Source organism: Staurois parvus, unplaced genomic scaffold (genome assembly GCF_062004578.1).
Source record: "Staurois parvus isolate SC_StPar_1 unplaced genomic scaffold, SC_StPar_1.0 ptg000882l, whole genome shotgun sequence".
Classification (NCBI taxonomy): Eukaryota; Metazoa; Chordata; class Amphibia; order Anura; family Ranidae; genus Staurois; species Staurois parvus.
This window is the reverse complement of record NW_028318678.1, coordinates 2147388-2174873: the sequence shown is the minus strand read 5'-3', so window position 1 is coordinate 2174873 and position 27486 is coordinate 2147388. Positions and strand designations below refer to the sequence as shown.

The 27486-nt window shown below is 43.5% G+C and overlaps 1 protein-coding gene across 4 annotated transcripts in view; it reads right to left on the bottom strand.

Annotated features, from left to right (window-relative positions):
* Positions 1–209: 209 nt before the first annotated feature.
* Positions 210–27486, bottom strand: part of C1QTNF8 (C1q and TNF related 8) — a 63442-nt gene continuing 36165 nt past the window's right edge. For 3 of the 4 annotated variants that reach the window (XM_089656033.1, XM_089656034.1, XM_089656032.1), the window contains 2 exons: positions 3968–4207; positions 210–931 (listed from right to left, as the gene is read on the bottom strand). In XM_089656033.1, the coding sequence (XP_089512159.1) occupies positions 384–931; positions 3968–4187 (768 nt within the window). In that variant the 5' untranslated portion in view covers positions 4188–4207 and the 3' untranslated portion in view covers positions 210–383. Of the gene's footprint in view, positions 932–3967; positions 4208–4292; positions 4405–27486 lie in introns of those variants that run through there. The other variant, XM_089656035.1, reaches the window with a different exon arrangement.

The following is a 27486-nucleotide window of genomic DNA, read 5'->3' as shown; positions in this document are numbered from 1 at the left end:
ATTGTATTGGTATTGTTCTGTCACATGTTCTGTCCCCCTTTGTAATGTACAGCGCTGAGCGAACCATTGGCGCTTTATAAATACTGTATAATAATAATAATAACGGGAGACAATACAGTTCAATACAAGAGGAATTTGACCCACTACATTGCACACAAATACAGTATTTTCTTTTTGGCTGTGAAGCATAGTAATGGAGATCTGGAAAATTTGCAGATTCTTATTGAGAATATTTATTTATATACACAGTATCCTATATCAAATAGGATCACTTTAGCCTTGAAACTATTCAGGAGATAATACAATTGCAGCAATAAACATTAGCGAAACAGTCTTTTTGTTTTGTGCCGTTTTCAAGTCCGAAATGTCCGAGTTTTAACACGTCACTCGTCCGCTGATCTGATCAGATAACCATTAAAGATAATATAGACATCAGTTTCATCGTTGTACAATGCGTTCTCCCGCTCTCGTTTGAACATCCTCACCCAAACCTCATCCTTCTCCTTCAGCTCAAGCATAAGGCTTTGACTTTGCATGATACTGCGGTCACTTGGCTGTGCATATAAAATGGCCGTCTCCTGGTCATTCTTCATGATGTGTAGATAGGTCTCTTTCAGGTTCCAGGTGTGGACATTTAGGTTGAAGAAGTAAATTCCAGGAATGTAGCAGACGAAAGTCCCTGAGAACATGTTGAAGTGTTTGTAAAGATTTACAAACTCTGTGTCGAAGATGACTGTTTGGAAGTAGTCAGTGCTGTGCAGCGATTTACGACGGGCAACAGAGAAAGCAGAATACTGGACCTTGCAGGAGTTTCCTGGTGGACCTACTTGACCCTTCTGACCTTTTATTCCTAGAACCCCGTGTGGTCCTCGTTCGCCTTCTTTTCCTGAGACTCCTGGAGGACCTTTGTCTCCTACATTACCCTTCTCACCTGCCAAGGTGATGGTACAGTACATCACAGTGAGAAACAATTTATTTGGGCAAACATTTACAACATACGTTTGTCTAAAAGTTTCTTAAAGCCTAATTCCAGGCAAAATTATTTCACCTTCTTTATAAATGTTGGCATGGTGTTACCCCGAGGTAATGGTCCATGACCTATATAGATAATGAAATGATTCTACCAGAATTGGGCAAAGGCACAAAACAACTCAGACACAATGGAAAAAAACTAACAAACACATGTCTATAATGGTTAGTTCTTGGTGCTCCGAAACTGGTATTTTTTTGGAATGTAGAATTTCTCTCCAGATCCCCTGACTTATGAAGTCAGTGGTTCCTAAAACTTAACCCTTTCCCTAATGAACTCCTAAAACGTATTCTTGAGTTATGTTTTCACCCAGCTCTTAAAGTGAGACTTTGCCCCTTTTGGGTAGGGGTGTTCCCTTCATTTCCTGTTCTTAGTAATACTTTTCAAAAAGTCAGAAAGTGTATAGAATTACCTTCACTTCACTGTTTTTGGCTGGAGATGTGCTTTAACACTAATTTCATCCCTTCCCAGGGGCGGACTGACAACTCCCGGGCCCCCGGGCAATAGGGGATCATGTGTCCATGCCCAAACTCAAAAAAGCCAATGAAAAAGGTAGCAGGGGCATCTCATGGGGCCCCCTACTGACCCTGGGCCCTCGGGCAGTGCCCGAGTTTCCAAATGGTCAGTCCGCCCCTGTCCCTTCCTCTACACCTAACCTAAAAATGAAGGACCTAAACCTTTTTCCAGGGCAAAAAAGGTTAGTTTTTTTTTTGTGCAGAGGATCCAAATGCAGAAGAGGTGAGTATGCAAATGAGGGGTTACATTAATTTAAAGCTGGATTATTTTTAAGATTACTGGGAGGGTTAGTGGTCAATTTACAAGAAGACGTAATGTTAGGGTTACAAGGGGGGTTAGTGTTATAGGGTATTTTGGTGTTATGATAGAAGGGTTACTGTTTGGGTTACAGGGATGGTTATTGTTACAGGGAAGGTTAGTGTTAGGATTACAGGGAGGGATAGTGATAGGGATACAGGGAAGGTTAGTGTTAGGATTACAGGGAGGGATAGTGTTAGGATTACAGGGAGGGCTAGTGTTAGGATTACAGGGAGGGTCAGTGTTAGGATTACAGGGAGGGATAGTGTTAGGATTACAGGGAGGGATAGTGATAGGGATACAGGGAAGATTAGTGTTAGGATTACAGGGAGGGCTAGTGTTAGGATTACAGGGAGGGATAGTGTTAGGATTACAGGGAGGGATAGTGATAGGGATACAGGGAAGGTTAGTGTTAGGATTACAAGGAGGTTTGTATCAGGGATACAGGGAAGGTTAGTGCTAGAATTACAGAGAGGGCTAGTGTTAGGATTACAGGGAGGGTCAGTGTTAGGATTACAGGGAGGGATAGTGTTAGAATTACAGATAGGGCTAGTGTTAGGATTACAGGGAGGGATAGTGTTAGGATTACAGGGAAGGTTAGTGTTAGGATTACAGGGAGGGATAGTGTTAGGATTACAGGGAAGGTTAGTGTTAGTATTAAAGGGAGGGATAGTGTTAGTATTACAGGGAGGGATAGTGTTAGGATTACAGGGAGGGATAGTGTTAGGATTACAGGGAGGGTTGGTATCAGGGATACAGGGAGGGTTAGTGTTAGGATTACAGGGAGGGTTAGTGTTAGGATTACAGGGAGGGTTAGTGTTAGGATTACAGGGAAGGTTGGTGTTAGGATTACAGGGAAGGTTTGTGTTAGGATTACAGGGAAGGTTTGTGTTAGGATTACAGGGAGGGTTGGTATTAGGGATACAGGGAGGGTTAGTGTTAGGATTACAGGGAGGGTTAGTGTTAGGATTACAGGGATGGTTGGTATCAGGGATACATGGAAGGTTAGTGTTAGGATTACAGGGAGGGTTGGTATCAGGGATACAGGGAGGGTTAGTGTTAGGATTACAGGGAGGGTTGGTATCAGGGATACAGGGAAGGTTAATGTTAGGATTACAGGGATGGTTAGTGTTAGGATTACAGGGAGGGTTAGTGTTAGGATTACAGGGAGGGTTAGTGTTAGGATTACAGGGAGGGTTGGCTTTAGAGTTATTGGGAAGGTTAGTATTATGTCATAAGGAAGGGTTAGTGTTCAGGTTACAGGTAGGGTTAGTGCTAGGATTACAGGGAGGGTTGGTATCAGGGATACAGAGAAAATTAGTTTTAGGGTTACAGGGAAGGTTAGCGTTACTGTATAAGGAAGGGTTACAGAGAGGATTAGTGTCACAGAGAATATTAATGTTAGGGTTACAGGAAGGGTTATATAGAAGGGTTGGTGTTCTGGTCACAAGGAAGGTTGGTGTTACAGGTAAGGTTAGTGTTAGGATTACAGGAAGGGCTTGTGTTAGGGTTACAGGTAAGGTTAGTGTTAGGGTATATAGAAGGATTGGTGATCTCGTCACAAGGAAGATTAGTGTTACAGGGAGGGTTAGAGTTATGGTTAAAGGAAGGATTTGTGCAAGGGTTACTCTGGGGATAAGTGTGAAAGTTACAGAAATAGTCAGTGTAAGGGTTCCAGGAAGGATTAAAGTGAGGGTTTAGTGTTAGGGTAATGATTAGGATTAATAAAATGATTATATCATTAGTATTACAGGGATTGGTGTTAGGGTTAGAGAAAGTGTGCTTCTTAATCCCTTTGGATTCTGCTTTTACCTGTTGCCTTCCCTAAACCCTGGCATGTTCCTTGGCCATGCTTGCACTTCCCTAATCTCCAAATGACTACGTTCCTGGCTTGTGACTCTGTACTGTGCTTGGCTCTACCTGTTCCACCTGACAAGAGGTGATTAAAAGATTTTCAAAATTTAACACTTGACATGCAACCCGTTTACTAAAACTGCATTTCAATGCCCAATGGTCAGAACAAGGGGACTGCAGACCCCTAAGGTCACATTTTGTCTGTTGTAGTTGCATTTTTTGTTAAACTGGGGCTGACACTAAGTGGAAGAAGACCCTCTGAAGACTCACCCTTTAGGATGCTCATCTCAATACGTGGCTGGACCCTCGGCATAGGGTGCATCACATACTCCTTAATCCTGGTTTTCTTAGGAGCATCCGCTTGCTCTTCTGCGCCTCCACAACAGCGAATACATGATGGGTTTCCTACTTCTTGCCATAGGAAAGTTCTCGGTGCAGCTGCATCAACTGACATGACGGAGATAAAGACGATGAGTGCTGGGAGATGCATTACAGTTCCTCTTTGCTTTCCTTTAAAAAAAAGAAAACATAGAAATACTTTGACTAATAATGCAACAAGAAGGGAGTAGCAACAAATTACTGTCCTGGGCTGTACCAGATGAGGGATCGATAGGGCCACGTCACTATTTTATGTGCATGAGAAGTTTTCTAAAACCATAGGACAACACTACGCTTGGGAATAATGTGCTGTACCAGCTTCCTGTGGAAATTCTCCATGTTCCGTGTTCTCAATAAACGATCAAATAACTGTGGCCGTATAACACAAGAATCCTACATATTTCTCTGGAGAACTATGACCTCATTAGCAGATGTACTGTATTTCACTTCAATAAGCCAGCTGTTGACAATTACATTACCTATACTATTCTCTGGAAGCCCATCCTACTGACACGGCGCTGAATTATCCTCCTGACATCTTCTACACTACACAAAGACTTTAAACATTGAGTGCAACCACAGCAAATTTATGCTTTTTTCTGTTTTTGTATTTTTAGGGGTCTAGTTATCAATAATATTGGATTTAGGTCAGGCGAGCGTTGGAGCCATTCAATGGTATCAATTCCTTCATCCTCCAGGAATGAAAACAATAAATGGATGGATGGATGGATGGATATATGAGGTGTATCCTTAAAACAGCTCTGCAGGATAGGTGGAATAAAGCAGATTAAGTCCGTATGACAGGCTGTGTCTTCCTCCAGCAGCAAATATAGCCACACTGGATCACAAGCCAGCTGTCAGGAATGGACTTGCCAATAGTGGTGGGACTCACCTGCCTTGTGGGCTGCAATACCAGGGCTGGCCAGCGGGTGCTCTCAACAACCAGAGGCTCACTTCGGCAATTAGCCATCACCTGGGGCTGATTGCAGGTGGTGTATTTAAGGGATGGCCAGACCTGCAGTCTGTGCCTTGTTGTACTGTTTGCTTGGCCCTGGTTTCCTGATCCTGTTTCTGCTGTCCTGACGCTGCCTGAACTCTGCCTGTACTGACCTCGGCTAGTCCTGACCACTCTCCCGCCTGCTCCTGGTACTCCGTTTGCCTGTTTGTTACCGACCCGGCCTGCCTGACTACTCTTGTATCGTATGTTTGTTATCTGATGGAGGTTTGGTTCAGTTTGTTTGCACTGTGTTATGTTTAGTTTTGCACTGTGTTTGTATTGTTAGTCTTAATAAATTATATTATTTACCATATCTGAAGCCTACGTTTCCCTGTGTCAGTCCACACACTTCTGGTCACACCCGCATCCCTGACACCAGCGCTAGGACCGTAATCGGAAGTGACATCGGGACGTATTGACGTCAAAGTGTGATAGTTGGTCACATGTTTCAGAGCCCACAATCACTCTTTTGTCAAACCTTTGATCTCATGTTCTCAAACTTAAAGAGATGCCCGTAGCGAAAGGGAGAAAAAGAAAATAGCGCAGCGCAGACATGACTACGTCAAGAGGGGGTTAGAATAGACAGGAAAGGATTAAAAAAGGAAAAGGTGGGAGTTAGGATATGGGCAAGTTACCTGATTGGTAACTGGGGGGTGTAGGCTGGAGTCTTCGACACCTTTGGGTGTGGATGGGGAGGGTCTTCAGTTCAGTGCAGGAGGAGACAGCAGAGAGCAAGCTTCCCTCCCGCCCTCCCTTGGGGTTGTTTGGGGGTTTTATCACTCCCCGGGGTTTTTGTTCTGGTTCCGGGGGTGGTTGTTGGTCTTTGGAGGTGGCACTTATTTTGAAGCTAAAGATAATGGTTTGGAACCCATCGGTGGTATGGTGTGCCCGGGGGCATTCCAGTTATCCGAGGTTTAACTGGAAGGAGGAGGTTCTGCACTGCGGATGGTATGTTTTGTCTCTGAGCCGGAGCATTGCGGCTGGAGGCCTAGTTGTAATATAGGTTCCGCAGGAGGATATCGGTTCTGGTTTGTTGCCTTTGAAGACCAACAACTTCTCCTGTATGTTTCTGTTTTAAGGAATGTTTTGTGTATTGAAGTTGAAGTGTTAATAAAAGGCCGTGTTGGCCATTTTACTCCAATCGGTGTTATGTTTTTCTTTAATGATATGTTAAAGGGGTATGTGAGAGAGTGAGATGGTGGTGTAGGGGGTCTTGAATGGCCTATCTCTTGTGCACTAGTCATGGATGCCATTTCCATGAAATTGCAATTGTTTTTTACGAATAAAAAAAATACGTTATTAAGCTATGACTGCGTCACGTGACATCCTTTATTGGTCTGCAGAGAAGAGCTTCCCATGGGTTTTTGCAGAGATTAACCTGCGTCATTGAATTAATCATAGCATACTGTATATCTGTAAGCAACGAACAGTCAAACATGTCCACCAAATGTGGAGCATATCCCCCTCTGCTCTACAGTCTCTGAAACACAGGGACAAGTAGTTTGGGATACATTTATCTATTTGTGCTGGTGTGAAATACCAGTGGGAGAGTACTTTTTATCAGTTCTCCAGAACTAGTATGTATCGAGAGCTCTTAAAGATTGCCTGCCAGAGGGCCACTCAGATGTCTGCAGATTGGAGGGTATCGTTCAAGTCCCTTTCCCATCAATTGCAGTAAAGGGGAGCATTATCAATTGTTGTGGCCCACAATTGAGCTGTATATTAAGGATAAAACACCCTTCTTTGTTGGGGAAGTTCTGTAGAGGGGCGTGAAGGCTGTGAGAGATTTGGGGGAATCGTGGTTCTTCAACTTTCACAAAGTGGAGTAAGTCCCATGGGGGGTTATCGACTGGATGGGTTAAGAAACCCTATCCAACTTAATAAATTGCAGTTAAAAGCACAAAAAAAATCAATTATTTTAATCACTTACTTTGTTTTCCATAATGAGTTGCTATTTTTTCCTTCTATAAATGTTTTTTGCTCACTTAGAATGCGCCTTTGAACTTGTTACTCTAGGAGAGTCACTTTCCTACCACAACCCACTCTGTCATTTCACATCATAACCCTCTCCTCTGCTGGGAGCAGTCTAATTGCTCTCTAGGCTGACCCAGCTCCTCTGACCTAACCTTCACCTTCCTATATAACTTTTTATGTAGCTGCCAGGGAAGAAGCAAAGGCAAATTTTGTAGTATGTTACTTGAGTGACAGCTCTGAATTTCACTGGGTCTGCTGGTGTCACCTCTAAGCTGGCAGTGCCCAATAGCAGTCTCAGGGCTTTTAGATGTCTACACAAGGGAGGCTTTTACAGGTAATTAGCATTCATAAATACAATAATACACAATTCATTTTTATTTTTGTTGAAATTAATGGTCTAGTGGCAGGGTCTCTCTAACGTTGACCTAAAATTAAAAAGTGAAGATTTGTTATGTTATAGAGAACATCCCAAAATATTCATTATGCCTCAGCAGGACCTTTTGTCTTGAATTGTTACTGAAAACTAGCAGTGCACCTCCTGTGCCTAGGCACTACAGTGTCTACAGCCTCATAGCTGTATGCAGGGGTGGACTGGCAACTCATGGGGCCCCCAGGCAATAGGGGATCATGGGGCCCCTGTGTCCTTGCCTAAACTCAAAAAAGCCTATGAAAAAGGTACTGGGGCATCTCATGGGGCCCCCTACTGACCCCGGGCCCTCGGGCAGTTTCCAAATGGTCAGTCCGCCCCTGGCTGTATGTCTGCAGTGTGAAATCATAAAAAGCACTGAGGCCTCTGACTGTTAGTCTCAGGTAGAGATGTAAAATGTCTGGAAATTTTGAAGTCATGAGAAAAAAAGCTAATTTTTCCCAATTTGTTTCAGAAAATATAGCAATTTTCAGAGAATTTTGAAAAAAAATTAAATGTGAAGTAGTTTTACAAATTGAAAGTCATTTTGTTAGACCAAGAACATGAAATGCAGTGTATATAAAAGTATTATGCTTGAAATAAAAGTGCAGCTTATTCAGTAAATAAAATAAACTTGCTTTCTGTTCTCAGCAGAAATTGCACTGTGGCAATATGTCCATAAACTCTACATACCGGTTTCACCATTTACTGAAAGGAGAAAAAGAAAAAACATTTTACTGACCAGACTATAGGGAAACATTTTGCTGGGATGATGGAGAACATTAATATGAATCATTTAGAGGTTATAAAGATAAACGAATTTGTCAGACAAATTTACCCTCTCACCTATCAATTAAGGCCTGAAAGTAAGACAGAAACTATCATCTACTGTATCCCATCAATCACCCAACTGTAGGAGGTATAAGATGGAGTCCACAAGCAAACAAAACTGAAGCCTTTTCCCTGCAATGCCCTCATATGGCAGGAATGCATATTTCTCTTGTTTAAGAACTGTATTGAGAAGTACAGTGTTACTTGAATTGTATTCCAGGATTTACTTGTCTTCAGCTGAGAGAACTTACAATACTTTAAGGGCTGCAAAAAGTCTCAGTAATCTTTCATTAAGGTTTTCATGTTATATAGATTGAATACCATGTGATAGATATATTATTTATCATTGTAAAAAAACATTCCACACTCTTTTGTTTTCCATTTTTAGAAAATAACAAAAAACAGCTTTGAAAAAAATGGAAAAAAAAAAATTTGCCCCCAAATGTTTCAGTTTTTTTTCCAGGCTTTCCCATTTTAGATGATTTGGAATGATATTTGGTGATCTTCCTACTGTGCTGCTCACTGTTCTCCTTGCTTGAGAGGAAGTTATACTTGAGCAGCGCAAGCATCTTCCTACTTCTGCTTCATCTATTCTGTAGATCTGTGATTCTTCCTCCTCTCTTACTTCTTTATGGTCATTACTCCATTAGGGGGCAGCTTTGCCTGTGACATCAGGAAGCAAAGCCCTGCCTCAATGAAGATCAACTGAAGGGAGAACACAGGCAATAATGGTGACTAGTCCTTTGTCGTCTGCTTGCCTTTTTTGAGCACAGCCTCCATAGTTCAAGTCCTCTTTAAAGAACTTGTCCTAAAAGCTATCAATCTCTCCCAAGATGAGAGAACCTTGAAGCAACTATCTTTATTGCTCTCCCCCACTCCTGTAAACTGCAACATCAGCAGAAGGACCAAATCATAACTATTTTGTGTGCTCAAAACACAACCAATTCAAAACAACAGACTGTTGGTAATATCAGAGCATATTTCTGCTGCTACCACTGTTTCAGATAACAAGAAAGCACATCTCCTCCGACCTCTGATGGAAAGATGCTCCTCTCTAATTGAAGCTGTTTCACCATAATTAACTTTTCAAAGTCCCTCTATTACAGTTAAAAATGCCCTTACATTTCAGAACACAGCAAATAACATTTTTTCTTCCATCAGAACTGGTATTTGCCTGAAGCAACTGTGAATCCAGCTAACAAGAGCAGCCTGAGTACGTTCAAACACCATCCAAGCTCTGTAGCTAGAGGACATGGTCCTCTTAGATCCCATCTGTTATCAGTGAAGACTTTAAAAAACAACATTATCCATTCTTGGCGTATTCCGCTCGGAGGCAGCAGAAACATCACAGATCGGGAGGACTGATCCATAGGTTTCTCCAGCAGGTGGGCACCTCCTGTTCAAAAGTTAACTTCACAAGAGAAGTTCTTCTTGAGTTGTTCCGAGAAGGAGTTTGGAAGAAAGACTTTGGTTGTTTCTCTGCGTGGTACTCACAAGCTGGATGTACATGAGTTAAATAGATGAAGAGGAGACAGACTGCTCCCTATTGCTATTGCTTTGTTACCCCACCTGCAGAGTGTATGAAGAGCTGATGGGCATTATGGTATATTTGTAGAAGGAGTCCTGCTCTAATCCCTGTTTTGCAGCTGCGCAATTTCTTATCCATCAAACGTCACACAGGAGGAATCCTATATTTTCCCATGGTGCCTGTTCACATCTATGCGATTTTTATTTGTCCATTTTTGAAAATGCTGCATGTTCTTCTTTGGTGCCACTTGGTGCGAATTTGACCCCATAGACCTTAAAAGAATTGTGCCAAAAAAGCATTGCATCCATTTTAGGTGCATTTTTTGCTGTAACAGCTGGATTCCTGCCCTAGACATACAGTGGGGATCGAAAGTTTGGGCACCCCAGCTAAAAATTTGTATTAATGTGCATAAAGAAGCCAAGGAAAGATGGAAAAATCTCCAAAAGGCATCAAATTACAGATTAGACATTCTTATAATATGTCAACAAAAGTTAGATTTTATTTCCATCATTTACACTTTCAAAATAACAGAAAACCAAAAAATGGCGTCTGCAAAAGTTTGGGCACCCTGCAGAGTTAATATCTTGTACTGCCCCCTTTGGCAAGTATCACAGCTTGTAAACGCTTTTTGTAGCCAGCCAAGAGTCTTTCAATTCTTGTTTGAGGTATCTTTGCCCATTCTTCCTTACAAAAGTCTTCCAGTTCTTTGAGATTTCTGGGCTGTCTGTCACGCACTGCTCTTTTAAGGTCTATCCATAGATTTGGATATCACATTAATACAAATTTTTAGCTGGGGTGCCCAAACTTTCGATCCCCACTGTACATAGATATTGCTTGGCATTGCCAAAAACAAAAAAGCATGAAGCATAAAAACACATAAAATGCAGGAAAATAATTGATCATTGATAATAAAAAATGCATGCAAAATGGAAACGGACAAGTGTAAACCTAGGCTAAGAGTTTTGTTGCTGGCAGATTTTGAATTGAAGAAAGTGTCTGTGATTTAAAGTTAACTAAAATACATTCAAACTGACGTGGATGTTTTGCCTTTGAAGTAGACCTTTAGTAACTTGTAGTCAGGTGCAGTAAGCTAGTCTGCCACTAGATGGCTCTGTGCTAAAGTAGTGTCTGGGTGCAGCAGACAGTGTCATTAGGTGTTAGGCCCTTTTTTAGTTAGAGCCCTCCTGCAGTGGTGTCATGACAGAATAAGGTCCCAGACAGGGGCGGACTGACAACTTATGGGGCCCCCCGGGCAATATGGGATCATGGGGCCCCTGCGTCCTTACCCAAACTCAAAAAAGCCTATGAAAAAGGTACCAGGGGCATCTCATGGGGCCCCCTACTGACCCTGGGCCCTCGGACAGTGCCCAAGTTTCCAAATGGTTAGTCCGCCCCTGGTCCCAGATATTAGCCAGATTGGGAGGAGCCGTAATGCAGTTGGGGCATGGGTGGCAAACACCCCACACCAGCTCAGATGTAACCAGAACATGGAGACCCTGGATAGGGCTGGAGGCAAGGGTGGAGTACCCAAGAGCAGCCAAGCTGGCCAGGAGATGAAGGTAGATGACCCCCTTAGATTCCTATAGAGCTTGGAATGCACCTGCGCAACAAGGAAAGTAAGGACTTGTAGTTTGGGAAGTAAAAAAAAAACAGTGGAGGCCATGGTAGTTGGATCTCGGGGAAGGATGGAATCCAATGGGTAAAAAAAAACAGTGGAGGCCATGGTAGTTGGATTTCAGGAAGGATGGAATCCAATGGGGTGCACCATTGTTGGCCTATGCTTATTGTGGCCATACAAGTTTCAATAAATGATCTTTTTTTTGCTGGTCATTCTCTTCCGTTCCATAGTCATCAACCCATTTTATTGATATGCTACATACAGGAAAGTGGATTTTACATAGTTGGTAAGGTTGAATAAAGACACCAGTCCATCTAGTTCAATGTGTGTGTGTGCTTATGTCAAAACCAGGGGCGGACTAACCATTTGGAAACTCGGGCACTGCTCGAGGGCCCGGGGTCAGTAGGGGGCTCCATGAGGTGCCCCTGGTACCTTTTTCATAGGCTTTTTTGAGTTTGGGCAAAGACACAGGGGCCCCATGAACCCCTATTGCCCGGGGGCCCCATGAGTTGTCAGTCCACCCCTGGTCAAAACCATTTCCTATATCTCTGTATTTTGCATTCGCTAAGATGCCCATCTAAGAGAAGAGGTTTTTTTTTAAATCAACACTTCTTGCTGACACCACTAACTGTGTAATGGATTTCCACATCATTACTGCTCTGACAGTAAAGAACCCCCTATGCAGTTTAAGATTAAACCACTTCTCCTCCAACTTCATTGAACCACTTCCAGACCGGACACTTTTACCCCCTTCCTGACCAGGCCAATTTTCAGCTTTTAGCGCTATCACACTTTGAATGACAATTGTGCGGTCATGAAACACTGTACCCAAATGAATTTTTTACCATTTTTTTGAGACAGATAAAGCTTTATTTTGGTTGTATTTATTCACCACTGGGATTTTTATTTTTTTTGCTATGTAAATGAAATGTCCAAAAATTTTGAAAAAAAGTGGTTTTTTTTAATAAACTTTTGCAAATAAATAATATTTCATCATAAATCTTAGCCAAAATTTATTCCGTTATCTTTTTAGTAAAAAAAAAAAATCCAAATTAGTTTATAACCAAAAATTATAATTCTTAAACATTTTTTTTACATTCTTATTTTATTTTTTTATATTATTATTTTTATTTTTTTTTTTTTTTTTTTACATACTGTCACCCTAGCAGTACAGTGTCACCATGGTGACACTGTACTACTTGTGGGGGGTGATGAAGATTTTTTTTTTTTTTTTTTTACACTGATTGCTTTTACACCCATGTAGGATGTAAAAGCAATCATTTCTCTTTCTCTCTGTCTGCATTCTTGCACGCATTGAGAAGTACTGAGTGAGCTGTGATTGGTCACAGCTTGTCACATGGTACAAGGCTTTTGTGAATAGCCTTGTACATGTGACCTCTGTGATCATTCACAGATTTCACACGTAGTAAGCAATGATGTCACAAGTGACATCTTGCTTACTACTTTGCATGTGATCACTGATTGGCCAATCAGTGATCACATGATCGGGACTTCGTACAGAGGTCCCGTCTGACGATCGGTGTTTCACTGTGTCCGGAGGACACAGCGGGCACCGGATCGCGGTGCTGCATGCTCCCAGGGTTCATAAACGGCCACCCGACCCTGCAGTGTCACCGTCCGGCCGTTTATATGCAACGGCCGGTCGGGAAGTGGTTAAGCTCCCTAAGTGCCCGGTCATACCGGTGTGACTTGTCATGTGATTTGATAGTTTCAAATTGCATGAAAAATTGCAGCCTATTGTCCGCAATTGAAGCGGTCATATTGGAGTCGCACCAATTTTGAAAGTAGTGCATGAACTACTTTTTTCAAGTTCAGGTGCGACTTGCATAGACATCTGTGTCCTACAAGTCGCAGATGTCTTGCAAGTCACACCCGAAGTTGGACTGACATCCAACTTTGAAAATGTGCACCTTCACTGGAAGTCACATGATTTCAAATTTGGATTTTTGCGACTGAAGACTGAGACTGAATAATTTCCTCCCTATGATTTCGATTGATAGTTAAGATATGACCAGGGGCAGACTGACAACTCATGGGGCCCCCGGGCAATAGGGGATTGTGGGGCCCCTGTGTCCTTGCCCAATCTCAAAAAAGTCTATGAAAAAGGTACCAAGGGCATCTCATTGGGTCCCCTACTGACTCCGGGCCCCCGGGCAATAGGGGATCATGGGGCTCCTGTGTCCTTGCCCAAACTCAAAAAAGCCTATGAAAAAGGTACCAGGGGCATCTCATGGGGCCCCCTACTGACCCCGGCCCTCGGGCAGTGCCCGAGTTTCCAAATGGTCAGTCCGCCCCTGGATATGACCGTACATTATTAAGTATGACGTCTGTTTCCACCATGTAATCTATAATCTGATCGACCAAAACACAAACATATTGATGAACAAATTATCTCCATTCTGCGGATTGATGCAAAACGATCAATATTATTCCGCCGTGGCCTATCAACTCAATTATATTGAATCTGAGTGAAGCTGAGCCTAAATTGTTTGGAAAGAAAGCTATGGCTATTTGATTGTTTGCGGATTTAATCGTTTTGCTTGAATCACACATCGATCGGATGGAAAAAAAAATCGAAGCACATATGGATGACATTAAGTGGAATAAGTCGCCCATAATTCAGCTCTGGCCTAAGGCTCAAACCAATAGGAATAATGTATTCTGGTCAGGATGCATTACTGATGTGTCTAATAGGTGTATGAAGGGTTTGCGATGATCGCGGTATGGATGTAATACATTTTTGACGCCTTTATAATACATCTGTGATGGGTTTGCTCAACACTTGTTATTAAAAAAAAAAGATTCTTTGATTGTTACAAGGTCATTGTGTGGTACACATCTCAGACTCATGTCAGACACATCGTTAATGCATTTCCATTTACAACAATAAAACCAGATGGAGCGTGATCAAGGGCTTGTGTGCATGGAATTTGGAAATGCATTTAGGATGTCTTTGCCTGGCGCTTACATGTGTTTGCCATCCATTCACATTTCCTTATCTAGGGAGATAAAAGCACAAATCTAGCACCGGATTTAGTTCCTTAAAGCGGAGTTCCAGACGTTTTTGTGTTTAATAAAAGTCAGCAGATACAAGAAAAAACTGTATCTGCTGGCTTTTAATAAACACACTCTTACCTGTCCCAGGGTCCAGCGATGTTCTCACCGCGCTATCCCTTCTCTGCTTCTCTCCTTGGCACCTCCATCATAACTGTGGGCACCAGGATGTGACAGCTTCACAGCCGGGTGCCCACTGCGCATTCGTGAGTTGCACTGCGCATCCTGATTGGTCTGGAAGTCTTCTGGGACCTGTGAAGGTTCCCAGGAGACTACGGGAGGAAGAAGGGGGGCCGAACTTTCGGCAAACTGAGCTGGATGTAGGAGTGGGTACCTGGTAAAACCAGGTACCCACCCCTGACCCCCACCCCCCTCAAAAGATGCCAAATATGGCAGTGGAGGGGGGGCAAACAAGCAGAGCTTCCACTTTTGGGTGGAACTCTGCTTTAACCACTTCCCATCTGGCCCATGTATATAAACGGCTGGATGGGAGCAGTGCAGGGACGGGTTGCCATTCATAAACAGCGCCCACCATTTTAGCCTGTGCTCGCTCCCCGGGAGAGCGCGACACTGTGATCCGGTGCCCGCTGTGTCCGGAGGTCCCGATCTTGTGATCACTGATTGGCTAATCAGTGATCACATGAAAAGTAGTAAGCAAGATGTGACCTTTGACAGCATTGCTTACTACTAGTGAAATATGTGAATGATCACAGAGGTCACATGGTACAAGGCTATTCACAACAGCCTTGTACCATGTGACAAGCTGTCACCAATCACAGCTCTCACTCAGGGGCGGACTGACCATTTGGAAACTCGGGCACTGCCCAAGGGCCCGGGGTCAGTAGGGGGCCCCATGAGATGCCCCTGGTACCTTTTTCATAGGCTTTTTTGAGTTTGGGCAAGGACACAGGGGCCCCATGATCCCCTATTGCCCGGGGGCCCTAGGAGTTGTCAGTCCGCCCCTGCTCTCACTGAATTTCCCAATGGCTGCAAGAATGCAGTCAGAGAGAAGGAGAAATTATTGCTTTTACAGCCTTTATGGGTATAAAAGTAATCAGTGTAAAAAAAAAAAATCTTCATCACCCCCCACAAGTAGTACAGTGTCACTATGTATAGTATAGTATGTTAAAAAAAAACATAAATAATAATATAAAAAAAAAGTTAAAAAAAATTTAGAAAAATTATAATTTTTGATTATAAACTAATTTGGGTTATTATTTTTTTTACTAAAAAGATAACTGAATACATTTTGGCCAGGATTTATGAAGAAAGATTATTTATTTGCAAAATTTTATAAGAAAAACACTTTTTTAAAAAATGTTGGGTTTTTTTCATTTATATAGCAAAAAAATAAAAATCTCACCAAAATAAAGTTTTATCTGTCTCAAAAAAATGGTAAAAAATTCATATGGGTACAGTGTTGCATGACCGCGCAATTGTCATTCAAAGTGTGATAGCGCTGAAAGCTGAAAATTGGCCTAGACAGGAAGGGGGTGAAAGTGTCCGGACTGGAAGTGGTTAAGTCTGTGGTCAAACATAATGATTGATGTAAATATGAAGAAGTTTGGATTTTTGTCCCTGGGTATGGCCACTCCTCCTTTGGATGTCACATCTGCTTAGCTCTACACTAGAGGGGCTCCCATACAGGAATGAAATCTGTCAGAGCTTTGCTATATGTACGCTTTGCTGTTGATTATCATGATGTCATGGCGAAGACCAGGGGCGGACTGACAACTCATGGGGCCCCCGGGCAATAGGGGATCATGGGGCCCCTGTGTCCTTGCCCAAACTCAAAAAAGCCTATGGAAAAGGTACCAGGGGCATCTCATTAGGCCCCCTACTGACCCCGGGCCCTCGGGCAGTGCCTGAGTTTCCAAATGATCAGTCCGCCCCTGGCGAGGACAGATGAGCAGATCCATCATTTACAGAAAGGCAATTTGGCTGCAACCACTTTACATGGAAAGTAGATAAAATTGGATTGTTGGTTCTGAGCCCTTTACCAGATCATCATTGTGAACCAAAATGAATGTTTTCGGTGGATGGAAGCATTGCTTGTCAGAGTTCCTCTTAAACCACTTCCCGTCCAGCCCATGTACATAAACGGACGGAAAGGAGCAGTACAGGAGCGGGTTGCCCTTCATAAACGGCGTCCGCATTTACAGCCTGTGCGTTCTCCCTGGGTCCGAACACTGATCACTGTACGGGACCTCTGTGTGAGGTCCTGATCACATGAATAGTAGTAAGCAAGATGTCACTTGCTGACAACATTGCTTACCACTAGTGAAATTTGTGAATGATCACAGAGGTCACATGGTACAGGGCCATTCATAACAGCCTTGTACCATGTGACAAGCTGTGACCAATCACAGCTCTCACAGTATTTCTCAATGGCTGAGAGAAGGAGAAATTATTGTTTTTACAGCCTTTATGGGTGTAAAGGCAATCAGTGTAAAAAAAAAAAAAAATCTTCATCAGTGCAGGGGCGGACTGACCATTCAAGCACCCGGGCACTGCCTGAGGGCCCGGGGTCAGTAGGGGCCCCATGAAATGCCCCTGGTACCTTTTTTATAGGCTTTTTTGAGTGTGGGCAAGGACACAGGGGCCCCATGATCCCCTATTGCCTGGGGGCCCCATGAGTTGTCAGTCCGACCCTGGTACAGTGTCACTATGGTGACACTGTACTGCTAGGGTGACAGTATGTTAAAAAAAACATAAATAATATTATAAAAAAAAAAATTTAATTATAATTTTTGGTTATAAACTAATTTGGGTTATTTTTTTTGTAATAAAAAGATAACTGAATAAATTTTGGTCAAGATTTATGAAGAAAGATTATTTATTTGCAAAATTTTATAAGAAAAACACTTTTTTTTAAAAGTGTTGGACTTTTTCATTTATATAGCAAAAAATAAAATCCCAGTGGTGAATAAATTCCACCAAAATAAAGTTTTATCTGTCTCAAAAAAAATTGCTAAAAAATTCATATGGGTACAGTGTTGCATGACCGCGCAATTGTCATTCAAAGTGTGATAGCACTGAAAGCTGAAAATTGGCCTGGGCAGGAAGGGGGTGAAAGTGTCCGGACTGGAAGTGGTTAAATACCCCAGTAATCCAGGAAGGCTGACCGTACTTATTGCTTCATCCCTCCATAACAGGTGACAATGGCCTGGAGAATTTTCCTGATATTTTCCAGAACTTCCCGTGTCTCTGACCTTGAGAACAACTAGACAAATCGTACTCAATTACAGCTGGGAGTGCAGTGGAATGGAATGCGGCTCGGTAGGAATGTTGATACCCTCCATTGTAGCAAACGTTTGGAGGAACATCAACATTTTGAAACACTCAGAATGGTAGAAAAAGTGTAATACTAATATGAGAATGAAGGGCGTCCAATCGGCGGCACTCCAACCAATCCACTGTATTGAACCAAGATAAAACCAATACAGACAGTGGGAATACAGTGCAGGGGGACTGGAAGGTAAACGCGTTTCACCCTAAATGCTGCGCTTATTCATTGCCCCTTAGGCTACGTTCACATTAGCGTTGTGTGCAGGTGGCAGAGAGGCATTTGGGAAGCGTTTTTTACCGCTTCCCAAACGCCTCTGCCAATTTTGCACATTGCAGCACATGGTGCTGTTCTAACGGGAGTGTTTGTGTCGCGGCAAACGGACGCCTCTGGTCGAGTCAGGAGGCGTTGAAGCCTCCTATTCTAGTCTATGGTGCGACCAGCTGGCATTTGCGGTGCGGTTGCGACGCAGTTGCGGGGCATTTGTGGAGCGGTAACACCATTCAAACTGCATTATAGGCGTTTGTGGGGTGTTTTTAACGCTCAGCAAACGCCTAGCAACCTGCGTTAAACCGGGGGGGGGGGGGGGGGGGATGTGGGTCATCAATCTGAGGTGGGAGGAGGGGATGTGGGTCATCAATCTGAGGTGGGAGGAGGGGATGTGGGTCATCAATCTGAGGTGGGAGGAGGGGATGTGGGTCATCAATCTGAGGTGGGAGGAGGGGATGGTGGTCATCAATCTGAGGTGGGAGGAGGGGATGGGGGTCATCAATCTGAGGTGGGAGGAGGGGATGGGGGTCATCAATCTGAGGTGGGAGGAGGGGATGTGGGTCATCAATCTGAGGTGGGAGGAGGGGATGTGGGTCCTCAATCTGAGGTGGGAGGAGGGGATGGGGGTCATCAATCTGAGGTGGGAGGAGGGGATGTGGGTCATCAATCTGAGGTGGGAGGAGGGGATGTGGGTCATCAATCTGAGGTGGGAGGGGGGGATGGGGGTCATCAATCTGAGGTGGGAGGAGGGGATGTGGGTCATCAATCTGAGGTGGGAGGGGGGGATGGGGGTCATCAATCTGAGGTGGGAGGAGGGGATGTGGGTCATCAATCTGAGGTGGGAGGGGGGGATGTGGGTCATAGGCTCGAGATAAAAGGGGAGATGTAGGGGATCAGTCTGGGGTGCATGAGGGTCTTCAGGCTGAGGAGGGAGAGGGTGGAGGTGGGCCATTAGTCTAGGGTGGCAGGAGAGATGGTGGTAATTAGATTTAGTTGGGGGAGGGAATGCAGGTCATCAGTCTAGAGTAGATGGGTGGGATGCAGGTCATCAGTCTAGAGTAGATGGGTGGGATGCAGGTCATCAGTCTAGAGTAGATGGGTGGGATGCAGGTCATCAGTCTAGAGTAGATGGGTTGGATGCAGGTTATCAGTCTAGAGTAGATGGGTTGGATGCAGGTCATCAGTCTAGAGTAGATGGGTGAGATGCAGGTTATCAGTCTAGAGTAGATGGGTTGGATGCAGGTTATCAGTCTAGAGTAGATGGGTTGGATGCAGGTTATCAGTCTAGAGTAGATGGGTGAGATGCAGGTTATCAGTCTAGAGTAGATGGGTGGGATGCAGGTTATCAGTCTAGAGTAGATGGGTGGGATGCAGGTTATCAGTCTAGAGTAGATGGGTTGGAAGCAGGTCATCAGTCTAGAGTAGATGGGTGAGATGCAGGTTATCAGTCTAGAGTAGATGGGTGGGATGCAGGTTATCAGTCTAGAGTAGATGGGTGGGATGCAGGTTATCAGTCTAGAGTAGATGGGTGGGATGCAGGTTATCAGTCTAGAGTAGATGGGTGAGATGCAGGTTATCAGTCTAGAGTAGATGGATGAGATGCAGGTTATCAGTCTAGAGTAGATGGGTGAGATGCAGGTTATCAGTCTAGAGTAGATGGGTGGGATGCAGGTTATCAGTCTAGAGTAGATGGGTGAGATGCAGGTTATCAGTCTAGATGACACAATCATATAAAACCCAGGTACCTTTAAAGCCCTTAGCTGTGTTCACAAATGTTTGACACAGATCAGCCCCTGCTCTGTAACTTGCTAAAAGATACAATATTGCAGTCTGACCACTTGGGTAGAAAAGACAGCAGAAATTCTTCCTCCTGTTTGCAGTAGGCTGTCCGCATGATGTCAGAGTAGGCTGAGATCATGCAACAATATTTGCTACTAAGTGCTACTTACGTATCTTCCACATATGGAGCAATGCGTTCCATCTGCTGAATACATTACCCTTGTACCTTGTGTTGTAGGTTGCCATTTGTCACATCTGTTCAACAATTATTTGCTACCATTTTAAACAGTGCAATGGAGCTACTAAAACTGTCATTCTAGGTTCACAGTCTGCTGTAGAATAGAATGAGCAACGCAGCCAAAGGTTTCTTGTTTATGAATGTTTCATTCCCTTTATGTTATTGTTGGCATTATCTGCACTAAACATGCCCCGGAGATACATCCAGATTTTCCAAGATTGCACATCTATTATCTGTAACTATGCCAAATTCGAGACATTGAACGCCCTGCTGGGACACCATCCAACAGAACTCTAAATCAAACAAAGCGGAGTTTCACCTTACTGATATACACTTGCAAGCATATAAAAAAAAGAGCACGAAGCGCGGTAACCAGAAGCAACGCGTGAGGATTGATCTTTCTGCTCATTGGACTTCAGCAAACAGCATCTACTCAAAGGGGTGTATTTATAAAAATAAATACACAGCATATCACCCAGTGAAAGTACATGGACATTTGTTTGTGTGAATGGGGCAAAAAACTAATATTATTAGGTTATTTCCTGTGCTGGACTAATGTTGTTCATTGATTTATAATGGAAAATACTGCATTTGGCCCCTAGATGGCACCATGTATCATACTTAGCGCCATCTAATGGCCAAATGCTGTAGTCTCCATTTTAAATCAATGAAAAATGTTTGGTAAGCACAGCAAACAGCCAAATAACATTTGATTTTTATGTCAAATTTGAACAGAATGAATGTACGTGTAATTTTGTTGGGCAAATTGCTATACAATTTTTTTTTTCGTTATAAACACATCCCAAAATTTATCTACAACCATTTTTTTTAGCTATAAATAGAGTGGGGCAGAATTAAAACCCCTCTCAGGTTTTATTGCTATAATGGGATCAGTTAGAATGACATCCCCTCATTTATTTTTATTTTTTTCAGGTACTTATATATCGCCATCAATTTACGCAGCACTTTACATATATATTGTACATTCACATCAGTCCCTAACCCTCAAGCAGGGGCAGACTGACCATTCGAGCACTGCCTGAGGTAGGGGGCCCCATGAGATGCCCCTGGTACCTTTCATTGGCTTTTTTGGGTGTGGGCAAGGACACAGGGGCCCCATGATCCCCTATTGCCCAGGGGCCCCATGAGTTGTCAGTCCACCCCTGCCCTCAAGGGGTGTACAATCTAAAGTCCCTAACTCACATTCATATATGAGGGCCAATTTAGACAGGAGCCAATTAACCTACCAGCATGTCTTTGAAGTGTGGGAGGAAACTGGAGTACCCGGAGGAAACCCACGCAGGCACAGGGAGAACATGAAAACTCCAGGCAGGTGGTGCCGGGATTTGAACCAACGACCCTAGTACTGCCAGGTGGAAGTGCTAAGCATTTAGCCACTGTGCTGCCTTCATTTTTTCTTCTGGTGACAGATTTTTACCATACAGAAAGTGAGAAGTATCCAACAGCAACACAAACAGAAGTAAAAAAAAAATTGAAGTTAAGAGGTGCACTTACTTTTACCCTCCTGTGACCCAGAGTCAGCTTATAGCAAGCTATTACCGGCTGTCAGCTGATGTCATAGAGCAGCTCCAGGTTTTGGAAGGATACCGACCATATTGTCGGGATTCACCCAGCTGCCTGACTGACAACTGGCTCCAGCTCTCAGCATGCAGCTGAGAGTCAAAGTCAACGGCGCTCGCTCCCTCTCTAGGCCGGCGCTCCAGTGAACTCTTGGGGGGCAGCAGGGGTGGACTGACCATTTGGAAACTCGGGCACTGTCCGAGGGCCCGGGGTCAGTTGGGGGCCCCATGAGATGCCCCTGGTACCTTTTTCATAGGCTTTTTTGAGTTTGGGCAAGGACACAGGGGCCCCATGATCCCCTATTGCCCGGGGGCCCCATGAGTAGTCAGTCCGCCCCTGGGGGGCAGAGTAGAGAGTGGTGATTGACAGTGGTCATGTGAATGCTCACTTCTCAACCTTAGAGCTGATATGGGACAGCTGCAGCATGGAGGTGAGTATGAATTTTTTTTATTTTTGTTTTATTCCCATACTTCTCCTTTAAACATGAGATTGTAGAACCTCTACCAGCTTTTTTTCTCGTTTGTGTCCCTGTTGTCCTGGCTGGAGCAGCACTGGCTGAGGCCGCACTCATCCACATGTTCATGCGCTGAGTCGGTAAGCGGTTCTTTTTCTCTGATGATCATGACTCCACTGAGGTCAAGTGAGCCAAACCAGCTCCTGTGAAAGACTTCCACATTTTCAGAGTTGTGCAGAAAGTTTGGAGGTTTTTTTAACCTTTTAGATTATTAAAAATGCAAGTTTTCTTTGGCAATCAGAGATAAGTGGCTAATATTAATGTTATCCCTGACATCTGAAGATTGGGTCGATATTTAGAAATTCCATTTGTTGGTATCTTCGGCTGGTAATAGCAAGATTTTTCAAATGTATATTATCCACCAAACGTACAGTGAAGGAAATAAATATTTGATCCCCGGCTGATTTTGAATGTTTGCCCACTCACAACGAAATGATCAGTCTAAAAATCGAATGTTCGGTGTATTGTAACACTGAGAGACAGAACAGCAACAAAAAATTCAAAAGAAATGCATGTCTAACAAATGATGACTGATTTGCATGTTCATGAGGGAAATAAGTATTTGATTCCCTTCACAACACATGACTTAGTACTTGGTGGCAAATCCCTTGTTGGCAATCACAGAGGTCAGACGTTTCCTGGAGTTGGCCCCCAGGTTTGCACACATCTCAGGAGGGATTTTGGCCCACTCCTCTTGGCAGATCCTCTCCAAGTCATTAAGGTTTGGTGGCGGACGTTTGGAAACTCGAACATTCAGCTCCCTCCACAGATTTTCAGTCAGATTAAGGTCTGGAAACTGGCTAGGCCACTCCAGGACCTTAATGTGCTTCTTCTTGAGCCACTCCTTTGTTGCCTTGGCTGTGTGTTTTGGATCATTGTCATGCTGGAACACCCATCCACAACCCATTTTCAATTCCCTGGCTGAGGGAAGAAGGTTCTCACCCAAGATTTGACGGTACATTACTCCGTCTATCGTTCCTTTGATGCGGTGCAGTTGTCCTGTCCCCTTAGCAGAAAAACACCCCAAAGCAGAATGTTTCCACCACCATGTTTGACAGTTGGGATGGTGTTCTTGGGGTCATAGGCAGCATTCCTTCTCCTCCAAACTTGGCGAGTTGAGATGATGTCAAAGAGCTCGATTTTGCTCTCATCTGACCACAACATTTTCAACCAGTCCTCCTCTGCATTATTCAGATGTTCAGTGGCAAACTTCAGACGGGCCTGGACATGTACTTTCTTGAGCAGAGGGACCTTGCGGGCACTGCAGGATTTCAATCCTTGTCGGCGTAGTGTGTTACCAATTGTTTTCTTGGTGGTCCCAGCTGCCTGGAGATCATTGACAAGATCCTCACGTGTAGTTCTGGGATGATTCCTCACTGTTCTCATGATCATTGACACTCCACGAGGTGAGATCTTGCATGGTGCACCAGACCTAGGGAGACTGACAGTTGTTTTGTGTTTCTTCCATTTGCGAATGATTGCACCAACTGTTGTCACCTTCTCACCAAGCTGCTTGGCGATAGTCTGGTAGCCCAGTCCAGCCTTGTGTAGGTCTACAATCTTGTCCCTGACATCCTTGGACAGCTCTTTGGTCTTTGCCATGGTGGAGAATTTGGAATCTGATTGTTTGATTGCTCCTGTGGACAGGAGCTTCTAAACTCAGCTTGATACCTGTATGTAAAATACCTGGTAGCCAGAAATCCTGCTGAATGATAGGGGATCAAATACTTATTTCCCTCATGAACATGCAAATCAGTGCATCATTTGTTAGACATGCATTTCTTTTGCATTTTTTGTTGCTATTCTGTCTCTCAGTGTTACAATACACCTACCATTCAATTTTTAGACTGATCATTTCTTTGTGAGTGGGCAAACATTCAAAATCAGCAGGGGAGCAAATACTTATTTCCTTCACTGTATCTAAAACCAATCCATCTACATAAAAAAGTGTTGTCCCATACAAAATGTCTGCGCTGTCATCAACCCAAAGTGGACTTTGCCCATCTGATTATACCCTGCAACTTCCTGGGTGATAGAGTTACTGTCGTCCCTGATTACAATGCCCATTCCATTTGCCTGTTTGGTATCTAGATGAGTTGCATCCCAACTACATACAGTATCTTCCCCTACTCTACATCAATGGTTTCTTATGATTGATCAAATAATTCCATATGAAAAAATATATAATATGGACACATTTAACAACATGTAAAACTTTTGGAGGAACTTAGGGTTGACCTATGAGGACAGTGCTACCTCTCAGGCAGGGACAGACTGATCATTTGGAAACTCGGGAGCTGCTCGAGGGCCCGGGGTCAGTAGGGGGCCCCATGATATGCCCCTGGTACCTATTTCATAGGCTTTTGTGAGTTTGGGCAAGGACACAGGGGCCCCATGATCCCCTATTGCCCGGGGGCCCCATGAGTTATCAGTCCGTCCCTGCTCTCAGGATACATAGACTCCAGAAGGCAAACAATAACCAACAAGACACTGATTGTATTACTCATTTTTGTTTTTTATTGTTTAATTACCACATAGATAATGTCTATGCATGTAAGGAAATCTCTCCTGTACGTGTATTTTCTTCGGTAATATTACTTTGCTTTCAATAAACAGAGTTGCAAGCTTTCTGGACCTTCTTCATGCCTCATTCCTAAATTGTATCATGCCTGAGGAAGGGACATAAGGAAGGTCCTGAAAGTTTGTATCTTTAGTAACTTAGGTTAGCTCAGACTGACCATTTGGAAACTCGGGCACTGCCCGAGGGCCCGGGGTCAGTAGGGGGCCCCATGAGATGCCCCTGGTACCTTTTTCATAGGCTTTTTTGAGTTTGGGCAAGAACACAGGGGTCCCATGATCCCCTATTGCCCGGGGGCCCCATGAGATGTCAGTCCGCCCCTGGGTTAGCTAATAAAAAATATCACTTAAATACCGAACTTTCTTCTTCAATCAATGGCCAATGTAGTAGATTCTACTACAGTTTCACAGTTCTTACTGTAAAGAGTCCACCTCATATGTAGAGTGTCAAGGTAAAGGGCAGAGGGGTCACACACAAGAAATACAATTTGTTAGCATCATGCTAAAACCAATAAATGGTGCCAATTTCTTACTAATTGTTTTCACACCTTATCGATAATGAGGTCTGCTCTTTTTCTTACCTAAATGTAGAGACAGTCTGCAAACAAGTCAAAGTTACCCAACACACTCCTCTCTTCCTGTATTTATGTCTGCATAGTGAGCATGGACAGTGGACATTGCAGCATTTCTAAAAACAATCCTAAGAGACCACTAGTAGGTCACTTTTTTCAGACTTCAAAGAAGAAGCACAAAAAAAGTCATTAAAATCTATTATAAAGGATAAGTTCACCTTTCATAACATGTTACACCCATATTCACGGACCAGCCCCAGCTCCCCCCCCCCCATCCCTGCTTTGACAGCTAGCAGGGGATCTTCTCCCCCCTCTCCTCCTCCTTTTAAAAGAATGCGACTGTGCGGGACTCTACCTACACGCCCGCGTCACTCATTCATAGTCATCTGCGAATGAGAGACTACAAGTCCTGACAGCCTTAGGGGCTGTCAGCTTGTAGTTCATTCATTCTTCCTATCAGTATATCTGTTTGTTCGTTCATTCTGTACAAGCAAGCGGATATACTGACAGATCTGGAGGAGACCTACATGGCATCAGCGATCTACTGATTGCTGGTGCAATGCTTTCCAGGCTCCTGCAGACAAAAATAATAAATGCACATTTTTTTACCTGCAAAAAAATTAATATTATTATTATACAGTATTTATATTGCGCTAAAAGGTTTTCTCAGCGCTGTACATTATAGTGGGGGACAGTACATGAGACAATACAGTAACAAAACAAAACACGAGGGGGTCAAGGGCCCTGCTCTTTCGAGCTTACAATCTAAATGTGCCTTTATTATTTTTTTTCTAAAAGGTGAACTTATCCTTTAAAATGACCTGCCTATAAGGGACATTTAATTGTTGGTAAGCAAGAGATTTAACGCCTTTTTTGACCAAAGCACCAGCTGATCTCAGTGGATTGAAAATATAATTATTGTCAACATGACTTTTTCTTAAATAAGGGTCCATGTTTCTATTATGACAATTGTATTCCACTTGTGCTCCTGTGCTGTCAACCCATTTGTGCTCCTGATAGAGACTACAACACCTTTCACACAGACAAGGTCCACCAAGGCCACTATCAGGAAACTGATCCAAGCGGTGCTGGCACTTATTGCATAGACATAGTCCACCATTGTTCATCTGGAAGCTGATCCAGAGCAATGATGATTAGTATTACATGTCAGAGTGGGAACACCTATTAGATTAATCACTGATGCTCATTATACGTCTTTGGTTTTGTGGTTGATGGTCCAACTGAAGATTTATTGCTGAGAAGGCTTCAGCTGGACCATCAAATGGAGGATTCTCTCTAAGGAAGTACAATGAAGGTTGTGGATTCACATAATGAACACTTCCACTAAGCCAGAGTATCTCAACTAGTGTTCCTTTAGAAGTTGCTAGGAGTTCCTTGACCAGCAATTAGCAATTTCTGCCCCTCAGATAAGTTCCCAATGATACCATTGATCTTTTTAGCTATCTGTAAGGGGGTCATTTTTCTCAAAGACCACAAGAGCATGGAACATTCTTCCCATGGACCACCACACTAATGTATCATGAGTTGTAGATATATTAATTATTAGCAGGGGTTCTCTCAGATCAGAAAGTTATTTCAACGGTTCCTTTGTGTTGAAGAGGTTGAGAAAGGCTGCAGCAAGCGTTGAAGATACATTGTTTATGATATCAATTTTCCTGGTTACCTTACCTTTTTCTGGTAAGCATCAGTGGGCTTTTAGGCTTAGTTCACATGGCAAAGGGGTGATAAAAACAGGTCCACGATTTTATCACCTATCTTAGACTGCCCACTTACAAAATCATATTGCAGCCTCTCAGGTCCATTCACATTCAGGGGCGGACTGACCATTCGGAAACTCCGGCACTGCCCGAGGGCCTGGGGTCAGTAGGGGGCCCCATGAGATGCCCCTGGTACCTTTTTCATAGGCTTTTTTGAGTTTGGGCAAGGACACAGGGGCCCCATGATCCCCTATTGCCCGGGGGCCCCATGAGTTGTCAGTCCGCCACTGGGTTAGCTAATAAAAAATATCACTTAAATGCCGAACTTTCTTCATCAATCAATGGCCAATGTAGTAGATTCTACTACAGTTTCACAGTTCATATGGTAAAGAGTCCACCTCATATGTAGAGTGTCAAGGTAAAGGGCAGATGGGTCACACACTCCTA